Source organism: Ruditapes philippinarum, unplaced genomic scaffold (assembly GCF_026571515.1).
Source record: "Ruditapes philippinarum isolate M1 unplaced genomic scaffold, ASM2657151v2 ctg1039_1_1_1_1, whole genome shotgun sequence".
Taxonomy (NCBI): Eukaryota; Metazoa; Mollusca; class Bivalvia; order Venerida; family Veneridae; genus Ruditapes; species Ruditapes philippinarum.
Genome location: NW_026863170.1, coordinates 281,537 through 301,137, shown reverse-complemented (window position 1 = coordinate 301,137; position 19,601 = coordinate 281,537). Strand labels below are relative to the sequence as shown.

Genomic DNA, 19,601 nt, shown 5'->3' with positions numbered 1-19,601 from the left:
ATTCATGAAATTGTAAACAATGTCAGAATATATTCATGAAATGGTAAAACAATGTCAGAATATATTTATGAATTTGTAAACAATGTCAGAATATATTCATGAAATGGTAAACTACTAGTATCTCCGAATGTATTCATGAAATTGTAAACAATGTCAGAATATATATTTATGAAATGGTAAACAATCCCAGAATATATTCCTGTTCTGGCTTTATTTTAGACTCAACCTAAGCATGAAGTGCTCATTTTTACATCATCCGTGTCTGTCTGTAGGTGCATCCCATTTTAAACATTTATTTTAGGTTGAGGCCCCAACTGGGTAACCCCATTTATTTACCCCATATAACCAGATTTTCTAGCGTACTACCCTTTTTAACAATTTTGATATTACAAGTCATGACCTTGTTAAAAGAATTTTTTATATTGAATAGTATCATCTCTGCATTTGATACTGACTTTTAGCTGCAAGTAGTTGAAAATAAAGTTGACTTTTAGCTGCAAGTAGTTGAAAATAAAGTTGAGTGATCAAATTTGTTATAGTAAATGAAATACAATTAAGAATTTGTATTTATGATGTACACCAGTCTACATGTTCATTTGTTTAATTCAGGTATACAGTCTACTGGACAGCAACATTAAGAAGCCAAAACATAGTGTGATTAAGAAATTAGAGAAAACACAAAGATACCTACTCTGTAAGTAAATCTATACATGTATGTATACACTTATTACTGTTATAAAGTCATTCCTTTGTTCTGTCCATACAGTAGTTTTGTTATGATACAGTTAGACATTTATGGTAGTCTTAATCCAGTATTGATTGTTACTGTATTACATATTACAACATGTATGATTCTAGGGATAAACTTATTTTTTGTAACAAACACAGAATTTTAACAATTTCAAACCAATGATAGATATAAAAATTTCATATTTTAAAATTCTGCCACTGAAATATTAGCTTAAGATTATTCAGTTAGGGAAATTCATCAAAGAGAGGTCTTGATAGAAAGTTTAAAACTTGCTCAGATTAAAGTTTTTAACTGTCCAATATGAAAAATATCGTATGCAAAATAATGTATTCCATTGAAATTTAGTACTTTACCTTATGGACATTTTTCAGATTTAGGAGGAGGCATTTATGTTTAACAAACATAACCTTGTTTTGATCATATGTTTGCAGATAGAACATTTTTACAGAAATTGTTGAACAGGAAAGATGTTAAAGTCCCGTTCATCATGACTGTGATACAAGACTTTGATGACTTGTGTGAAATATCTCAGGTATGGCAAGCATGTTGTTAAAATATCTTGGAATTTTGTGTTTGAGCACATTTTGGTATTGCAACTAAGTTTTGCTCAAATCGTAGGTCAATATGAGGCAGAGTGGTTGAAATTTAATTAAATTAGTAAGGCTCTTAGCTTAAGTATTGAGTCCTCTGCAGGTGATACAGTTTAGCTTGACTATGAAGTATATGGTGAACTGTTCAACTCTAACCTTGGACATTGGCGTTGTTCACAGTTTGTTATTTTATTGTGACCCGTATATAATTAATTGTGTGTGCTATCTCCTCTGACAACACTTGTTTCAATCTAATTCAGCAAGAGGAAGATGGGAAATCCAAATTTGACTGGTTACCTATGTGTAATCTTCTGCTAGAGCTGGCGACTGGTTCCCAACCTTTAGCTTATGTTAGAGTACTTAAAATACTGTTTGATTACATTGGGGATGATGTCAACAAATGTATAGCAAAAAACAAGCCAGTCAGGTAAGCCTAATTTCCAAAAGTTATTAGAATTTTAACTAAATGTATGTATATGAAATAGTATTGTTTCCTTTCATGTACATAATTACAGTATATGTTTTGCATATAAAGTTACACCCTGCATGCAGGAAAATATTGTTTATAATGTAAACATAAATAGTCAATTTAGAGCATTTACTCTGTCCAGATTAACTTGTTTTATGAAACCTATTCAAAAGAGACTATGTTATGCATCTGAATCATTGTAAGGACAGTATTTTCAGAAATTTAGCCTTACAAACATTTGGACAAAGAAGAGTTTATTCTGAATTATGTATTGATGCATAATCAAATTTTAAATTATAGTAAAATAATGTTACATTAGCATAATAAAAGCTGATTTTCTGCATGATATTGTACAGAATTAAGATGAATTTTACTAGAACAATTGGCGGGTTAAGTGGTTAAGGTCATAAATATGCCTGTCACTAGGAAGAATCTTTAGCCGATATGCAAGAAAATATATTTTTGAATTTTGATTTGAGTAAATTGCTCGGAGTAAATCTGGGATGGTACGAATAAATGATTTTTTTGTCTTATATCTACAGATCAGGGAAACTAGCTGGAATTTTGAAGAGATTCATCACATGTGTTCATCTCCATGTGGACTCGCACAAACTTGAGGTAAGGGAGTGATTTTAAAACATTTTTTTTCCAAGTTACCTCCCTTATATAAAATAGAGAAAATAAGAATCCCTTATATAAGTTTCACTATTTGTACTTCACAAATATTTTTCAAAATGTATGAATAATTTAATGTAACTGTAGTGTGTTGGGTTTCAAGATATTGGAAAAAATATTTCCTTTAGAATATTTGTTAGATTCTTAATTTATGGTATGTAAATATACATGTATGTTTTACAAGTAGCATAACCAAATAAATCTTAGTTGATATAAACATTATAAATTCAAATTCTAACTTGATCTATTGTATTTGTTCATATGTATGCCTCGCTACACTTGAATTCTAAAATTGTAATTCTCAGTATAATGACCACATGAAATTACTAGTATATAATGTCATATTAATATTCAAATGCCATTATCTCAAAAGGTTGTCATTTACTATAAATGTTTTTACTATTGTCCAATGTGGCTTTAAGTTGACCATGAATAAAGATTATAATATCTTTTCTTGTTTGAGAAATATACCTCAATATTCAAGCACATTTGTGTGCATTATTTCTAAGGTCTTTCTTCATAGGGAAACTAACATTTAACCATATGACATATGTGTTGGTGTTTTTTAAAATCTGTCAGAGAAATATCAAGAAAAAAACAAATTTTCACTTTAGCTTTACACAGGGAAGTCGTGGACTTGGGCTTTGGCTTGCCAGGAAATAAACTACACATAGATATTGAAAAGGAAATCAAATTAAAAACCGTTGAAAAATATATAGATTTCTATCAGTGAAATGTTCAGTCTCTTTTCTAGTTGGGCATTGCTATTTTTAATTTAACTCGATGATAATTGGTGGGGTATTCCGATTACAGAGCAATTGCAACTTTAAGTTTAGGAATAATTGTCAAGGTGTTCCGATTGAAAACTGAAGTGGTTCATGAAATACTGAATGACATCTTAAAAACGGAAAATGTAAAATTAAAACGAAAGAAAACTTTTTTTTGATCTCATTTCCCCTTACATAGACTTTGTCTCATATATAATAAGATTATATTGATGTACATGTATATATTACAGGACTCAGAGGAGAAGATGTATTGTAGATATGTTTCAGCCATATTGTCTTTCTACGTAGATTTATGTTGTGTTTATTCAAGGTAAATATGAAGCTTTTATGAGTTACCCTCCAAAACTGTTGTATGGGCTCAAAAATATTATAATCAATTTCTCCAAATGCTCTCCATAATTGGCCTGTACATTAGCAATGAAAAATTTAGCCCCACCTTTGCTATTCATTGCTTAGTCAATTGCTCACAAACTGTATCGGAGACAAAATCGTGTGTTCTTTTATATAAACCAGGTCGGCCAGTGACTATATTTGTATATTATATCCCTTTGTAGCAATTGGAATGTAAACACAGGAAATATCCATTATTAAGTTGTCATAGAGTTAATCTTGGTGGCAGGATAAAGAAACGTAAAACCTTTGTGAAGCTGTATACTGGTGGCAAAAATTAATCACTTTTGGTTCCAGCAAGTTAAGGATGAATAGTTTTGTTAGACTGATCTCCCTTTTATTAGACTTTCCCAAACATATCAAAGCAATATAATTATGAAATTTTATCTTGCAGTAAAGTTGAGCAGAAGAAGTTGTATGGACGTGAGATAGCAGGCTATGTGTGTTACATACTGCAAGCCTGGCCTGAAAGTTTACTAGAGGTCCCTCTACAACTGCAGGGACTTGAAGAAGATAACCATGTCAATGTGGTGTTGCCACTCATAAGGTATGCTGAAAATTTAATTTTTAACTCTCGAGTGTTTGAATCCACCTTAGCATCAGCTTTGATACTCTTAAAGATATCTTAAGAATCTATTCACTTGAAACCCTACAGCTGTTTTTAGGATGATCAATGTTCACCACCCTCCTTGTTTCAAGCTGTAAATTAATCAGAATTATTCATCTTGTAATCTCAAAGAAAATGTAACTTTGATGTCAGAGAACTAGTTTAAATGTTGAGCAGGCAATCTTTTATTTCCATATTTGATCTTTTGAATTGCTTTCAAGACTATAAATAGTCAAGATTATCAGTATGAGATTGTGTTTCATTCTGAGATTGCAACTTTTTAGATGAATTATCATATAACATTATCAAGATATGTTTATTAGCTTCCTTCCTTTTGAATTGTAATGTTATTTTTGTTTCTGACATCAAAGTTACGCACATGTTTATTGTTTCTTTCAATAGTAAATGTCTGGAAGTGAAGCCATCGGGCACGGATAATGTTTACTACCTGAAGTATGTTTTGCTGGTTAGACAGGTAAAAGATGCTTACGGGGAATATGAACAAGTTCGAGAGTGGAACTATGTAAGTTATTTCTAAATGATTTATTGTCGACTTTTTCTGCAAATTGCTTGTGGCAATATGTATGCCTGCTTAGCTCAATAGGTAAGCATTGGATTAGTAGTCAAATTAGTAGTAAAAAAAAAAAATGGTGATAAATATTGCAGAATCAATCGTTAATCACACATAATATGTATATCATAACTTGACTCTTTGAACCTTTCTTAAAATCTTAGCACAATTTTCTCAAGTTTGATTTTCTGGAAATAATTTGACTTAATCTGATGGCATGCAGCTTTAATGTTCCTTTAATTTTACATAAATGATTATCCTAGTAAATTTTATATGTTATCATTTCATTTTCAGGCAACCAAGAATATACCAGCAAGTACAGGATTTCTAAATTGGGTAAAAGAGAATTGTCCAGAAGCAATGGAACATATTCCTGTTGAGGATAAGAAGTTCAAGAAAACAAAGATAACCCGGTTTATATTGGAGGAGGCAGAGGATGATTTGATCGCTATGCTGCTTAATGTAAGTGTAGGAATACACAATAATGAGTCAGTAAAAAAAGTAGTCCCCAAGCTTATACACTTGTACACAATACCTGGGATATATTATAACAAGCAACTGGAGATAAGAGTTGCTTTGTTTTTTATACCCCCGCACAACAAAGTTGTAAGGGGGGTATACTGGAATCAGATTGTCCGTCTGGCTGTCCAGCGTCCGTCGGTTTTTTCTTGTCCGCCCAATAACTAAAGATTCCTTTGACCCACAGTCTTCATATTTGGCATGGAGGTTAGTCGTGATTAGTAGATGACCCCTATTGATTTTGAGGTCACAAGGTCAAAGGTCAAGGTCACAGGGGCCTTGACTTCAAAAAGCTTGTCCGCCCAATAACTTAAGATTCCTTTGACCCACAGTCTTCATATTTGGCATGGAGGTTAGTCATGATTAGTAGATGACCCCTATCGATTTTGAGGTCACCAGGTCAAAGGTCAAGGTCACAGGGGCCTTGACTTCAAAAAGCTTGTCCGCCCAATAACTTAAGATTCCTTTGACCCACAGTCTTCATATTTGGTGGGAGGTTAGTCATGATAAGTAGATGACCCCTATCGATTTTGAGTTCACCAGGTCAAAGGTCAAGGTCAAAGGGGCCTTGACATCAAAAAGTTTTTCCGCCCAATAACTTAAGGTTCCTATGACCCACAGTCTTCATGTTTGGCATGGAGATTAGTCATGATCAGTAAATGATCCGTATTGATTTTGAGGTCACTGGGTCAAAGGTCAAGGTCACAGGGACCTTGTCAAAATAAAGCTTTTCCCCTCAGTTGCTTCAGAATGCCTGTCCAGAGTGTATTGATTTTGACATTTTCACTTTTGAAGCATGTAGAATACATAACTTAGCAATGCACTGGCATAGTAACCTCAGATTTGGCAGGGAGGTTGTCCTTGTGTTCTAAATGGCCACTGTTGATTCTGACAAAGTGGTATGCGGGGGTATTCACGCCATGATAGTGGCAGTTCTAGTTTGTTGTTGTTTTTTGTCCAATTCAGCACACGGACAACCATTTTGTCATATTTATCTCCACAGTAAACGATATAAGGCAACTGGTGTAAAAGTTTAACAGTCCTTTTGAATCTAAATGTTCTTAACATGATATTATGAAAATTTATTTATGTAATTCCCTTTAAATTAAAGACATTGATATATGATCTTAACACTATTGATTGGTCCATCACCTGTCAATTAATTGCCAACATAATTTAGCTTATCTAGTAGGTAGTTGCTTGTCCCCATATATTTTGTCCCAGACAATATCTATAAGTACTCTGTTTATATTTCTGTGTATGCCTTGTGATAGAATGAGATATACATTAAAATTGAATGAGATTTACTAAAGAGTTGACTATATAAATTAAAATTGTATTTGTTTGCATTGTATTAATTTGCGTTAGAATCATTTAAGCAGACAACAGATTGACTTAATATACATGTACAGTATTGCCAAGAACTAGTCTGCCAGCTTTAGGTTATTCCTTTTAGCTTTGTAGATATTTCAGTATTGTTGAATATAGATTTTTGTTGTTAGTATCGCCACATTTTGTATGTTTTGATTTAAATTTATTGTTTAGCACAAGGCACATATGTATGTTGTAAAATTGTCACTTATTTGCAGACTTTGTGCAATGTTACTGAAGAAGAAAAAGTTGATGTTCCTGAAACGAAAGAAGATGATGGGGATATAAGTGTTGCCATGCCAACAGGACCTCTTTTCTACCTGGATAAAGCTGGAGGCTCTTCAGTATTGGAGTTGGTATGTAGAAATAAATTTAATACATTAACCACATAGGGAGATACTTTTCAGTGTTAAACTGAAAGTTTTGCCCAAACCATCCTCCACCTTTTCATTGCCGACTAGGACAATAAAACATGTTTCAGTTGTAGAGGAAAATACCAGGCTTTAGAACATATTTAGGCTGGTTCCCAAGTTTTAAGTTTGTTGTCTGAAACATGTTTTATGTGACAATTTGAAGGCAACACATTTAGAGCAACTTGTTTTTCTCTTTTTTAGTGATTTTGATTTAAATTGGTAAGAAAGAGGAAAATTTTGGGGCACACTGCTACATTTAATGAATACAAGTTATAGGACTGGAATTTGGCTTAAAGCAAAATTTATTAGAATCCTTCACACTTAATAATACATAATTCTTACTTTTTTTCTTGAATATAAAACTTTTCTTTGTGTGTGTCTGTGGGGGGGGGGGTCAAAGCTTAATAGTTAAGGCCACTGACTTAAAAACTTATTTGAGTATATTTTAGTTAGATGTTTGAGAATAGTAGTGTGGATGCTTTCAAAAATCTTTTGACAAAACTTGTATTGATCAACTGGGATATACAGTCTTCGCTGCATATTGATGTCTAATTGATCTGTAGTGCACACTGAATGACATTGCAATCTGGTACGCAAGCAGATGTTTTAGGCTTTTACTGCCTTACACAATTATCCACATGTTGTTCAGACTTTTCATTGTAGGGAAGACTATAATAAGAAAAAATGTTGGTTTAAGTTAATAGTTTACAGTGAATTGTATTTCAACAAGTACTGGGACGGGCTTAACTGGGAAGGGCTTAATCTTATGCTGCCCAACCCATTTGCTTTATGTTAAATACTCATCATTATAATATTTGACATGTATTTGATCAATTGAAATATATTTAAACTAAACAAGTGCCAAAATCATTTTTCTGAGTTTTCTGTTTTGTGTAATGGTGCAGTTTACAAGTTGATGGAGCAGTCACTGTCTTTTGACATTAGAGACTTTTCTAGCTTGCATTATAGATAAGTGACAATTTTAAATCTCAAAGCTGGCCAGATATTTTAACCCAGGTTTCATACAACCTAACAAGCTTGATATTTAATGTTATACACCCAAAATATCTATCCTCTCTCAGAACATACTATTTTAAAATATCTTCACCTTAGTGCTGGTTAACTCCTATTAAATTTAGGACTTAATCTGTTATTACACTAATTATGTTCTCAGCTACAGTGGCCCAGATAATAACAATTTTAACAACCCTTCTAGAGCTTCATGCAAATTTTACCAAATTTCTTTCAGAGCAACAGTTAACACATAAAATATATTTAATTATACATAATTATAGCACTTTATGACATTCAGATTTAATTAATTACTCAGCCCTTTGTGATTATACTACTGCGCATTTGAACTCCTTACTGTGCTATATTATAACACAGATCACTCAAAATCAAGATCTATTTCCTAAGTATAAATGTTTCAATCCTTGCATTGTTTTAGCCCTGGCATTTTTTAAAACAAGAAAAATAAATAACATATTTAAACAGAAAATTTCTAACTGTTTAAAATTTGGCTTTCATTGTATGCTGTTATTTTTTATTTGAATTCTCTTCAACTTTTAACTTGAATATATTATGTTACACCATTATTACATCAGTAAAATTAATTTAGAAAAAAATTACGTAATTTGAGTGAAATCAGACATTAAGTCCTATCCTTCAATCAAAATTTAAATCATTGATCCGTTGATAGAGTTTGAAATCATAAACATTTCTGATGGACATATGTTGCCCTGGTGATTAATGTTTCACACTAATCATTAAAATTGCTTTTTCTTGAAATAAATTGATTTTCCTGGAATAAAGTTATCCCAAATTGATTGATCAAAAATGCAGCTGTACATTATAGGATTTTACCTATTTATCAACTTTATCAAAGCTTCCCATTGCGCTTATCATTTCTAAAAAGAAGATTTTTGTACTAAAAATAGGAATAAATGTTGAAACTTGAAAAACTGATTAGGTTTAAAATGAATTTTCCTGTAATGATTTAGCAAACTTAAAATTTTGATGCATGGATATTTCCATTTATTCAGATGTGTCTCATTAAAGAGTACTGTCGCCATGTGATGACTTTAGTGTAAAGGTAAGGGACAATTCCCTATCATGTAACTTCAAATGATATGAAGCAAATTAGCAATTTACAATTTTCTTTTCTATTTTATAAACATATAAATAATTTAGTAAAAATTGGGATAGAATTGGACCAGAATGAAATAGAATGCATGTTCATATAGTGTCGCATACATGTAGTTTATTGTTCAAATGTTTAAGAAATAACATCGGTCTGAGAGGTGTATATCGGCTATTTAACACCGGTTTGGAGTTTTGATGCGTAGGAATTGACTTTTTCGCATCAAAACGACAAAACCGGTGTTAAATAGCCGATATACACCTCTCAGGCCGATGTTATTACGATTCTAACACGATAAAATAAGGAAGATCATTAATGTTATTTTTTTAAGCGGAAATAACTTCCGGTGCCGATTTTTGTATAACGCTGTTCGATTTTCGCACCCTACTGTTGCGAAGATATAGAAATAATTTAAGAAAAGAAATAATAAGAAAAGAACGTTACTTTATCAAGTTTTCAAAATAAAAACTTATGTCGTATTGTGTTTACACCAGTGATCCATTTATCATTTTTCTATGTATGAAATAACGTCAGCTTGTGTATGAATGAGTTGTTTACCTAGGATGACGTCAAATGATATGCTGCTTACGGATTGGCGCCGTTTTGTTAAAATATTTATTAACTAATATGAATCAAATATGTGGCGGTAGTGTCTATGTGCGATAATATTTCGGTATTGTGTGAAACAAAAACATTATAAGAACTGAAAATATTAATAAAAATGCTTTTTAGCTCGACTATTCGATAAGAATAAGTAGAGCTATTGTAGTCACCCGAGCGTCGGCGTCAGCGTAACCACTTATGTTAAAGTTTTTGTAATACCTCAAATATTTTCAAAGTCCATTGACATATGGCTTTGAAACTTTGCACACTTGTTCACCATCATGACCCCAACCTGTAGACAGGAGGAGATAACTGTATTGAGCATTTTTTACAGAATTTATGATGCCCCTTTTTCGACTTAGAATTTACGTTAAAGTTTTTGTAATACCTCAAATATTTTCAAAGTCCTTTGACATATGGCTTTGAAACTTTGCACACTTATTCACCATCATGACCCCAACCTGTAGACAGGAGGAGATAACTGTATCAAGCATTTTGACAGAATTGTACCCCTTTTCTGACTTAGAATTTACGTTCAAGTTTGCATACCACCTCAGATATTTTCATATACTATTGACATCTGGCTTTGAAACAAGTTGAAATTTTATACTCTTCTTTTAGAGCATAAAAGGACTCTCTTCTTCAAGGCCTATAACAGTAACATGGATTTAAAGGAAAATTTGGCCCTTTTGTTAACTTAGAAAACTTTACATTATCAAGGCTCTTTTACTATCAAGCACTAAGAATAGTCGAGCGTTGCTGTCCTACCGACAGCTCTTGTTATTGTTGCTTTAAAAGGCTTTGTAAACTATATAATCGAGGATGAAAACATAACAGCCGCATATACAAGTAGTCGTTAACCAGTGTTTATTGGCATTTTAACAACAGTTTTTTTTCCTTTTTTGTCTATAGTGACAAATTCACGTGAGTGTTAGAATTTGTATTAGTCAGTCAGGCCTTTATCTTCACGATGATATAACTGCACATAATAAAATTAACTTCGCAAGAGTATGTGATTCCAAAACAAACAAAAAACTGTGGCGGCATGGCACGTTAATATGTCAGACTTGTTGTCTAGCTGGCTGTAGGGTTCAAACACTATCAGGGTCAAGCTGTTGTTTCTGTGAGCAAGAAACTTTACACTGTTTGCATAGTACTGGCTGGATGCAGGAAAAGATTCAAGAGCGTTTCAATAAGCTTATAACTTCAGACACAATCTCCCTAAAATAAATTTGAATAAAGTTACACAATTTTTTTAAAATTTTCTTCAGATTCAAGTGAGTCTTGAGAGCTGATAATATAACTTGACTAGGGTTTGTTGAAATCATACATATCACATGAAATTTGATGTTTTTTGTTGTAGCATATGGCTTCAGAAATGAAGCATGTTTTGTAATACTTGTTGTTATTGATTATGGTAGGAAAGTTTAAATTTGCCATTATGGCATAAGGAAAAAAAATCGAATAAATTAAACAAGTATTTAAAATAGTTATTGATTTAGAAATGATAGCTGAAATATGGTTGCAACTGCTGTTACTTTGTCATTTTGAAATCAAGCTGTTGGGGACTGGGACAGCTTTCAGTTATAATAAAGTTACGAAAGTTTCAGTTACTTAATGCTTTACACACTCACTGGTCATGTCTTATGGATTAATTTGCAATTTTCCGTCTTAAAATTGTGAAAATAATAGGAAGTTATAGTTTGGTGTGAGTAAGGTAAGCCAATTTGAGTACTTTTAATGATAGGTTGTTTTTTTGACAAGTAATTTCAGTATTCTGATTGCATATACAGTCAGACCAGTGTTAAATACCACTTCTGAATAAAGATCACCCTCTGAATTAAGACCATTTTTCATCAACCATTCATTGCTTTAAAAGAACAGGGTAACCCCCAAATAAAGACTACTTGTCTATTAAGGCCATGTTTGGTCTCTCCTTTTGGTGGCATTTGTTCATTTAAGTTTGACCTTAATGTTCTTAATCTATATTAATTTTGTTAGACAATAAGGTTAATAAAAATGCCTGGCTTGTGCAATGGTCTGCTTTAATCAGATGTGCTATGATTGCAAATCACTGTATGTTATATTGTAAGACAATTAGGTGAATTAATGCCAATCTTATCTTCCATAATCAATTCATATGTAATTTGAATACAAATTATTTTTCCTCATATTTAAGAGGATAGGGGTAATAGAATAAATGTTAACATAGTATCAAAGTATCTGCGAAAATCCACTTTTAAAATAAAATAAGCAATATAATTAGCAATAGATTTGTGATTGATGGTCAATGTATATATAAAAAGGCATTGTTCACACTAGTTATCTTTAATAAGGTGTTAAATTTTGAAATAAGGCATTTTTAGCTCGACTTTTCTATGAAAAGGGGAGCTATCCTACTCGCCCCGGCGTCGGCGTCGGCGTCGGCGTTGGCGTCGGCGTTGGCGTCACACCTTGGTTAAGTTTTTCGTACCACCCCACTTTATTTCAGAAGTATTACAAGTATGGCTTTGAAACTTACCATACTTGTTCACCATCATAACCTCCATCTACAGACAAGAGTACATAACTCTGTCAAGGTTTTTGACAGAATTATGGCCCTTTTTTGACTTAGAAAGTGTATTGAGCTTGGTTAAGTTTTTTGTACCACCTCACTTTATTTCAAAACCATTGGAGGTATTGCTTTGAAACTGACCATACTTGTTTACCATCACGACCTTCATCAACAGACAAGAGGACATAACTCTGTCAAGGTTTTTGACAGAATTATGCCCCTTTTTGACTTAGAAAATACATTGAATATGGGTAAAATCCACTTATTGCCTTAACCCTTTGAGATATTGCTTTGAAACTTTTAATGCTATTTCACATCATTACCCCCATCTGTACGCAAGAGAAGGTAACTCTGTCAAGGATTTGTTTTAAAAATTAAGGCCTTTTATCGACTTAGAATCTTGGTTAAGTTTTTAGTACCAGTCCACTTTTTGACTGAACTGTTTGAGATATTAATTTGAAAGTTGGAATACTTGTTTACAATCATGATTCCCAAACATGTCCAGGAGAAGGTAATTCTGTCAAAGATTTTATTTGAATTATGGCCCTTAACTGTCAATGTTTTGTATTATAGGCAAGCACTAAAAAACTTAAAAAATCTAAAAAAATTCATTCCTATCCACTTGTTCACTTTACCATAAATTATGTCATATAAACATTGCTGTAATATTCAAGGGTATCAAACAACTAGTTCACTTTAAAAATACAGAGATTCTTGTATTGCCTTTTACTGCAAAAACTTTTTTTATTGGCAAGCAATAAAAAAGTCGAGCGCGCTGTCTTACGGACAGCTCTTGTTCTGTTCCTTATTATTTTGCCAGTTAATATAATGGTGAAACTGGTGAAAGAAATATCCTAAAGTTCTGTGTGGAAATGTCAGCTTTTCTACACTTCTTTGATCAGAAACAAATAAAAAAATATTGTTAGCTTACATTGCCAAAGATTAGCATTATAGTTAAATCATTTACTACATTATCTGTATACAAATGCATGTATCTCTCCCCAACTTTTCTTTCAAAGAATATTTTCTCTGGAAAAACTTTACCAAATTTGATATAATTGGCATGGAACTGAAGAAGGGCTGTTGAAATAGTTCATGTCCATTGTATATCTGGGCCACTGTAGCTGAGAACATAATTCATCACATAAGTGCAATAACAGATTAAGGTGAAGATATTTTAAAATTGAAATCTTTGTTTAATAATTATGTTCTGTGAGAGGATAGATACATTTTGTATTTATTTAGGTGTATAACATTAAATACCAAGCTTGTTTTAAGCATGAAAACTGGGTTAAAGTGATATTATGCTTGTTTCGTTACTGTCAGACTGTAAATAAATAGTTGTATTCATATATAACATAAGATTGACTATTTTAATGGTGATTTAACAAATAATTGATAATTACAAATGTTAAAGATAAAATATAAAAACTGTCTAAAATATAAGAAGACATTCTTTTTATAAAATGAACATCAACAATAATTTTTGCAGGATAATATAAAGATAATCATGTGGGTCACGAGGTTTTTCGGTACTTGGGTGATGTTTATTGTGAAATTGAAAACAAAAATGACAAAATGTAAAGTTATTTTTAATTTGGTCTGAACACTCAACATTTACACTTAGATGGGCATAATGTCACTTTAAGATGGACCCTAGTTTGCATTATATAGGCTTATTTCTTATCAAAATGAATTGTAATTTCTCACTTCTGTCTACAATTATAGTATCCGATTACTTGAAAAATAACCTGTGGAATTGAAATTATATGACTATTAAAACATATTTTCAACTTTTTTATGCAATTGACTGTTGAGTTGAGAGAGGATATTGAATGAGTGAATGTTACTAGTAAATACTGAATTTATTGAATGAGTTGAATAAAACTATATTATGCGAGCCTCTGGCAAGCATAATATTATTTTATAAACAAGTTCAATGAAATCATTAATGAACTTACATGAATTTGATATTTTATTTATCACATACCAAAAATAAAGACCGTTTGAAGTGAAAAATAACCTTTTTTCATTGATGCGCCTTATAGTATTAACATTTAGCACGTCTTAACGCTATGTTTATATAACAAAAATGACGTCACGTCAAAATATAATGCACAGCAGTGCAATACCATGTTTACGGAGTTGCAAAAACTGCATGAGTATGTGTAAAACTGATATTTTGAATGGAAGATACCAACTGAAGAAAATAGAATTGTGTATGATTTAGAAAATTTTCAAATATTATAATATTCAAGAAATAAAGTAAAATTTTCCTACTTTTGTTTACTTTTTTCAGGCAAATGGGCATGCAACTGAAGAGCTGGAGTCAAAAGATTTGTCAAAGAAATACTTGACAAAAGGTGCCAAGAAAGGAAAGCGTAAACCTATTGTGTTAAAAACTGTAGCAGACCTAGAGAAGATTGTAGATACCAATGTTGAAAAGAATGAAGTGAACTCACCACAGACCTACACATTAGACCCTAAATTTGTCCAAGAGAAAGTTGTAGACCCAGAGGACCAGAAATTCCTTCAGTCGGAAATTGTTTCTATAACCTCAGTAGACTCAGTCATGAACAGAGAACAAACTGAAGATAGTACAGTGAGTGTAAATGAGAGTCAGATTAGTAACAGTTCTGACAAATCAGGGAAATGGGGAGAGTCAAGTTCATCTACACCGAATAAACGACGAAAGAGAAATAAAAAAAATGCAAAGAAAATAGAGTCTGATTATTCTGATATTTCAGCCATTGAAAAATCAGAGGATTTCTGTGACTCCATCTCTTCCATGTCTGAAGATAATCACACAGTTAAAAGTGTTGTTCGAAAGGTAACACCAAAAAAGATGAAAGAAAAGTCGCTAAAGAGCCCAGGAAAGGACATGGATAGTTCAGCAGATGTGACAATGAAATATTCTAATGATTCAAAAGCTGAGGTAGATTCATCTACGGAAATAACTGGTGTGAAGTCAAAGGCAAATGTCAATGGTTCTGAAGCTGATATGACTGACAGTGTTATATGTATAGACACCTCTGATACTGAGGCTGAGGCAAATAATGAAATATCTGAAGTTTCTAATGATACAATTACAACAAATGTTGATAGGAATGTTACAGTGGATTATGATTCTTTAAGTTCTGTCCATGAAAGCAGTGTAGAAATAGTTAATATTGTTCTTGCTTCAAAAGACAAGACAGACAGTTCAACTGAAGAATCCATTTCAAGTAGTGGAAGGCCGGAAAGTAACAAAGGAGACTCTGTATTAAAGGCTGGTTCAACAAGAAAAAATAAAAAAGGTCAGACTCCAAAAAAACAACTTTCAAACTCAAGCCCAGGTTCAGTTAAATCTGACAAAAGCAAGAATATGGATTTATCTGAGAGCAGCCTTAGTTGCTTGTCAGGTCTTTCTACTGCCACAAATTACTCAGAAACAGCAGCTATCTCTTCAACAGATGTCTCTGAATTAGACCAGAATTCAACACTGGAAGCACAAGAGCTTGATAATACTGCAAAATTCATTGGAGGACAGAGCAAAGGGTCACCAATGAAATCATCCAGTGGATCTGAGTCTGAATACATGGGAAAGTTGCGAAAGAGATCAAAGGAATCAATGTCAGATGAAAAAGTAGGGACAAGTCCTAAGAAATGTTTGTCTGAAATGCATACAGGAAATGAGAGTGATGGGGATGTGTTTAGAAAAACACCTGAAGCTAAAAAGGAAGCTAAAACAGTGAAATCAATTGAAGAAAAGTTTATTGGGAAAGCTATAAAAGGCAAGAAAACACCTAAAAAGTCCAAAGGACAAGGTAAAGTAAGTCAGACCCAAGAGGTTTCTGGTTCAGTTTGCCTTTTCTCAGAGAATGATGATAATGAAAGTCAAGATAAGGATATGGATGGTGGGGACCAGGGAAAGAGAACCAAATCAACTGAAGAAATAATTCAGATTGTTGAGGATATCAAAACTAAGATTAGAACTCCCAGGACAAGAAAATCTATGTCTCAAGGTGCGGAAAAACTTAATGAATCAATGTTTACTGATGATTCTGTTGAATCTGCAGAAAAAGATCAAAATATATCAAATGAAGAGCATAAATCTGCAGAGAAGGTAGATGCAATAAAGCAGGGTAAAGTTAGTCCTAGAAAATTAAAATCAGTAAAAGTCAATGAAAATGATGAAAAAGATGTATCTACTGTTGAAGATGATAATGAAATTGTGCTAATAGAAAGTAGTGGTGAAAGTGATATTGATCAACCAGGTAATGACGATAAAACACAAAATTCTGACTTTTCGCCATGTAAAAGTAATAATAAATCAAAATTTCAAGAAGAACAATATGTAAGCAGAACACCTTCTCCAACAAAGAGAAGTCCTTTAAAAAAGGGGAACAAACAAACTCCACATAAATCAGACAGTGAGGATACTGTTTTACAAAATGGGTATGACTTGGTGCAATCAGTTGAAGCAACTGTGGAATCTGTTTCTGAGGGGAAGAAAACCAAAATTTCAATAAGTGATACTCCAGATAAAAACGTGTCGTCTCCAAATAAAAGTTTAACCAGAAGTACAGATAAAAGAAAAAATAGTTCTGATGACAATCAGATAGGTAAAGATACAGTCAGCAACAGTGAAGATGAGTCTGAAACAATTATATTGACTGAAACTACCCCAAAAGCAAAAGTAAACCGGAGAAAAAGTGCTGAAATTGAAGAAACGAAAACACCACCAGCTTCTGCTAAGAAAAATATAAAAACCCCACAGTCAAACAAGAAGAATGTTACAGAAGGACAAAATAAGGGTCAGAGCCCTGAAGAAACACCAAAAGAAATTAAATCTAAAAAATCTCCAAGGAATTCTTCTAAAACATCAAAAGAAGATAGAGAAAACACATCTGTAATTAAATCTCCCGATTCTGACAGAAAAGAGACAATTTTTAGAGAGAAAGCCGATTCCAAAGGTTCAGATAGCAACAGTGAAGATGAGTCAGAAACAATTATATTGACTGAAACTACTCCAAAAGGAAAAGTAAACCAAGGAAAAAGTCCTGAATTAAATGAAAAGAAAACCACACCTGTCTCTGCTAAGAAAAATGTTAAAACCCCACAGTCAAATAAGAAAAATATTACAGATGGAACAAAAAAGGGTCAGAGCCCAGAAGAAACAATAAAAGAAATTAAATCTCCAAAATCTCCAAGGTGTTCTTCTGAAACATCAAAAGAAGATAGAGAGAACACATCTTTAATTAAATCTCCTGATTCTGACAGAAAAGAAACCACTTTTAGAGAGAAAGCCCATTCCAAAGGTTCAGATAGCAACAGTGAAGATGAGTCTGAAACAATTATATTGACTGAAACTACTCCAAAAGGAAAAGTAAACCAAGGAAAAAGTCCTGAATTAAATGAAAAGAAAACCACACCCGTTTCTGCTAAGAAAAATGTTAAAACCCCACAGTCAAATAAGAAAAATGTTACAGATGAAACAAATTATGTTAAGAGTCCAGATGGAAAAATTGTAAGAATAATAACACCAAAGTCTGGGGAAGGTTCAAGTTTGATTAAAACTCCTGCTTCAGATAGAAAAAAGAAAACAACACCTCAGAAAAATGAAACTGGATCTAAGATAATGTCTCCAGTAAACGGACATGTAAATGATGAGAAAGCTGCTGATTCAGCTGAGGACTTTGTTCCCTCAAGCCAAAAAAAGTCTAGAAGGAAGTCTTTGATAAAAGAAGCACAGAAAGAAGTCTTACCATCATCAAGTGTTGATAGTGATGAAGATATTGATTTCTTACCTGATATTGGTTCACACCTGAAAGGTTCCTCTCCAAATGCTAAAGGTAATAACAGTAAATCTCCTCATATACCTACAAACCTAGATACCAAGGCATCTCAGAAGGAGACTGTCAATGAAAGCACACCTTTGAAAGGGAGGAGACAGAGTCGTGGAGTGGTCCCATCATCTGACAAAAAGCCTGAAGCTGATTCAGATAAAAGTAGACAAAAAAGATCAACTAAAGCTGGAAAAGTTTTAGAACCTAAGACTGAGGTGGATGGTGCAACTGATGCCGATACAGATGTACCTAAACAAAAGAGAGTAACGAGAGGTAGACGGGTTTCTGAACCAGTAATCAACATTGAGGAGTCTGATGCAGATGGTCCAACTCGGCCGAAACGTTCACGTGCTGCAGCAAAAGCTGAAAGTGATCTTTCTGATTCATCCACTACTAATGTTAGAGCAAGCAGAAGCAAAGCTGAATTGAAAAGAATTTATGATTACCATAGCGGAACAGATGGTACAACTGACCAATCAGATGTTGAAACAAGACCAACAAGGAGATCAAGAGGCGGTGCTAGACTGACTGCAATCAAAGACAAAATTCCTGAAGCTGTAGATGAAGAGCCTGTTCCAGAACTTAGAACTCCCCTAGGGAAGTCTCAACGGCAGAGGACTGGTTCAGCATCAACCACTAAGAAAGCTGTAATAAAACATGCAGAGGTACGAGGGACAAGAAAAAGGAGGCTGTCTGGTGAGCTGGCTGGTAAAGCTAATGATCAAAATTCAACTGACTCAGAAATTTCATTTCCAAAAACAAAGGTATGCACAAAATTAATTGTATTTTAGAGAATGAATTTTAAAGTCTTTTTATCCCCCGCCGAAAATTTTCGGCGGAGGATATAGAAATAGTCTCCGTCCGTCCGACCTTCCGTCCGTCCGTCCGACATTTTTGTCCGGAGCATATCTCTAAAAGTATTTGAGTTATCAACTTGAAACTTCATAGGTGGATAGACCTCATTGAGGAGGAGTGCAGTGCACAAGAATGATAACTCTACCTTGCATGATTTTTGAGTTATTGCCCTTTGTTATTTTTTAAAATTGATTTTTGTCCAGAGCATAACTCCAAAAGCCTATGAGATATTAACATGAAACTTCATAGGTGCATAGATCTCACTCAGGAGGTGTGCAGTGCACATGAATGATAACTCTACCTTTCATAATTTTTGAGTTATTGCCCTTTGTTATTTTTCATACCTAATTTTTCACCTGAGTGGAGCATAACTCAAAAAGTGTTTGAGATATCAACATGAAATGTCATAGGTGGATAGATCTTATTGAGGAGGAATGTTATATGTGGATAGACCTCATTGAGGAGGAGTGCAGT

The 19,601-nt window shown here is 33.2% G+C and overlaps 1 protein-coding gene across 1 annotated transcript in view; it reads left to right on the top strand.

Moving 5' to 3' along the window:
• Nucleotides 1–19,601, top strand: part of LOC132721308 (transcriptional regulator ATRX-like) — a 30,291-nt gene that overhangs the window by 2,244 nt on the left and 8,446 nt on the right. The window contains exons 3-12 of the mRNA XM_060705588.1: nt 610–694; nt 1,183–1,283; nt 1,602–1,768; nt 2,353–2,428; nt 3,504–3,583; nt 4,058–4,210; nt 4,673–4,793; nt 5,136–5,303; nt 6,950–7,087; nt 14,744–19,036. Of these exons, the coding sequence (XP_060561571.1) occupies nt 610–694; nt 1,183–1,283; nt 1,602–1,768; nt 2,353–2,428; nt 3,504–3,583; nt 4,058–4,210; nt 4,673–4,793; nt 5,136–5,303; nt 6,950–7,087; nt 14,744–19,036 (5,382 nt within the window). The remainder of the gene's footprint in view (nt 1–609; nt 695–1,182; nt 1,284–1,601; nt 1,769–2,352; nt 2,429–3,503; nt 3,584–4,057; nt 4,211–4,672; nt 4,794–5,135; nt 5,304–6,949; nt 7,088–14,743; nt 19,037–19,601) is intronic.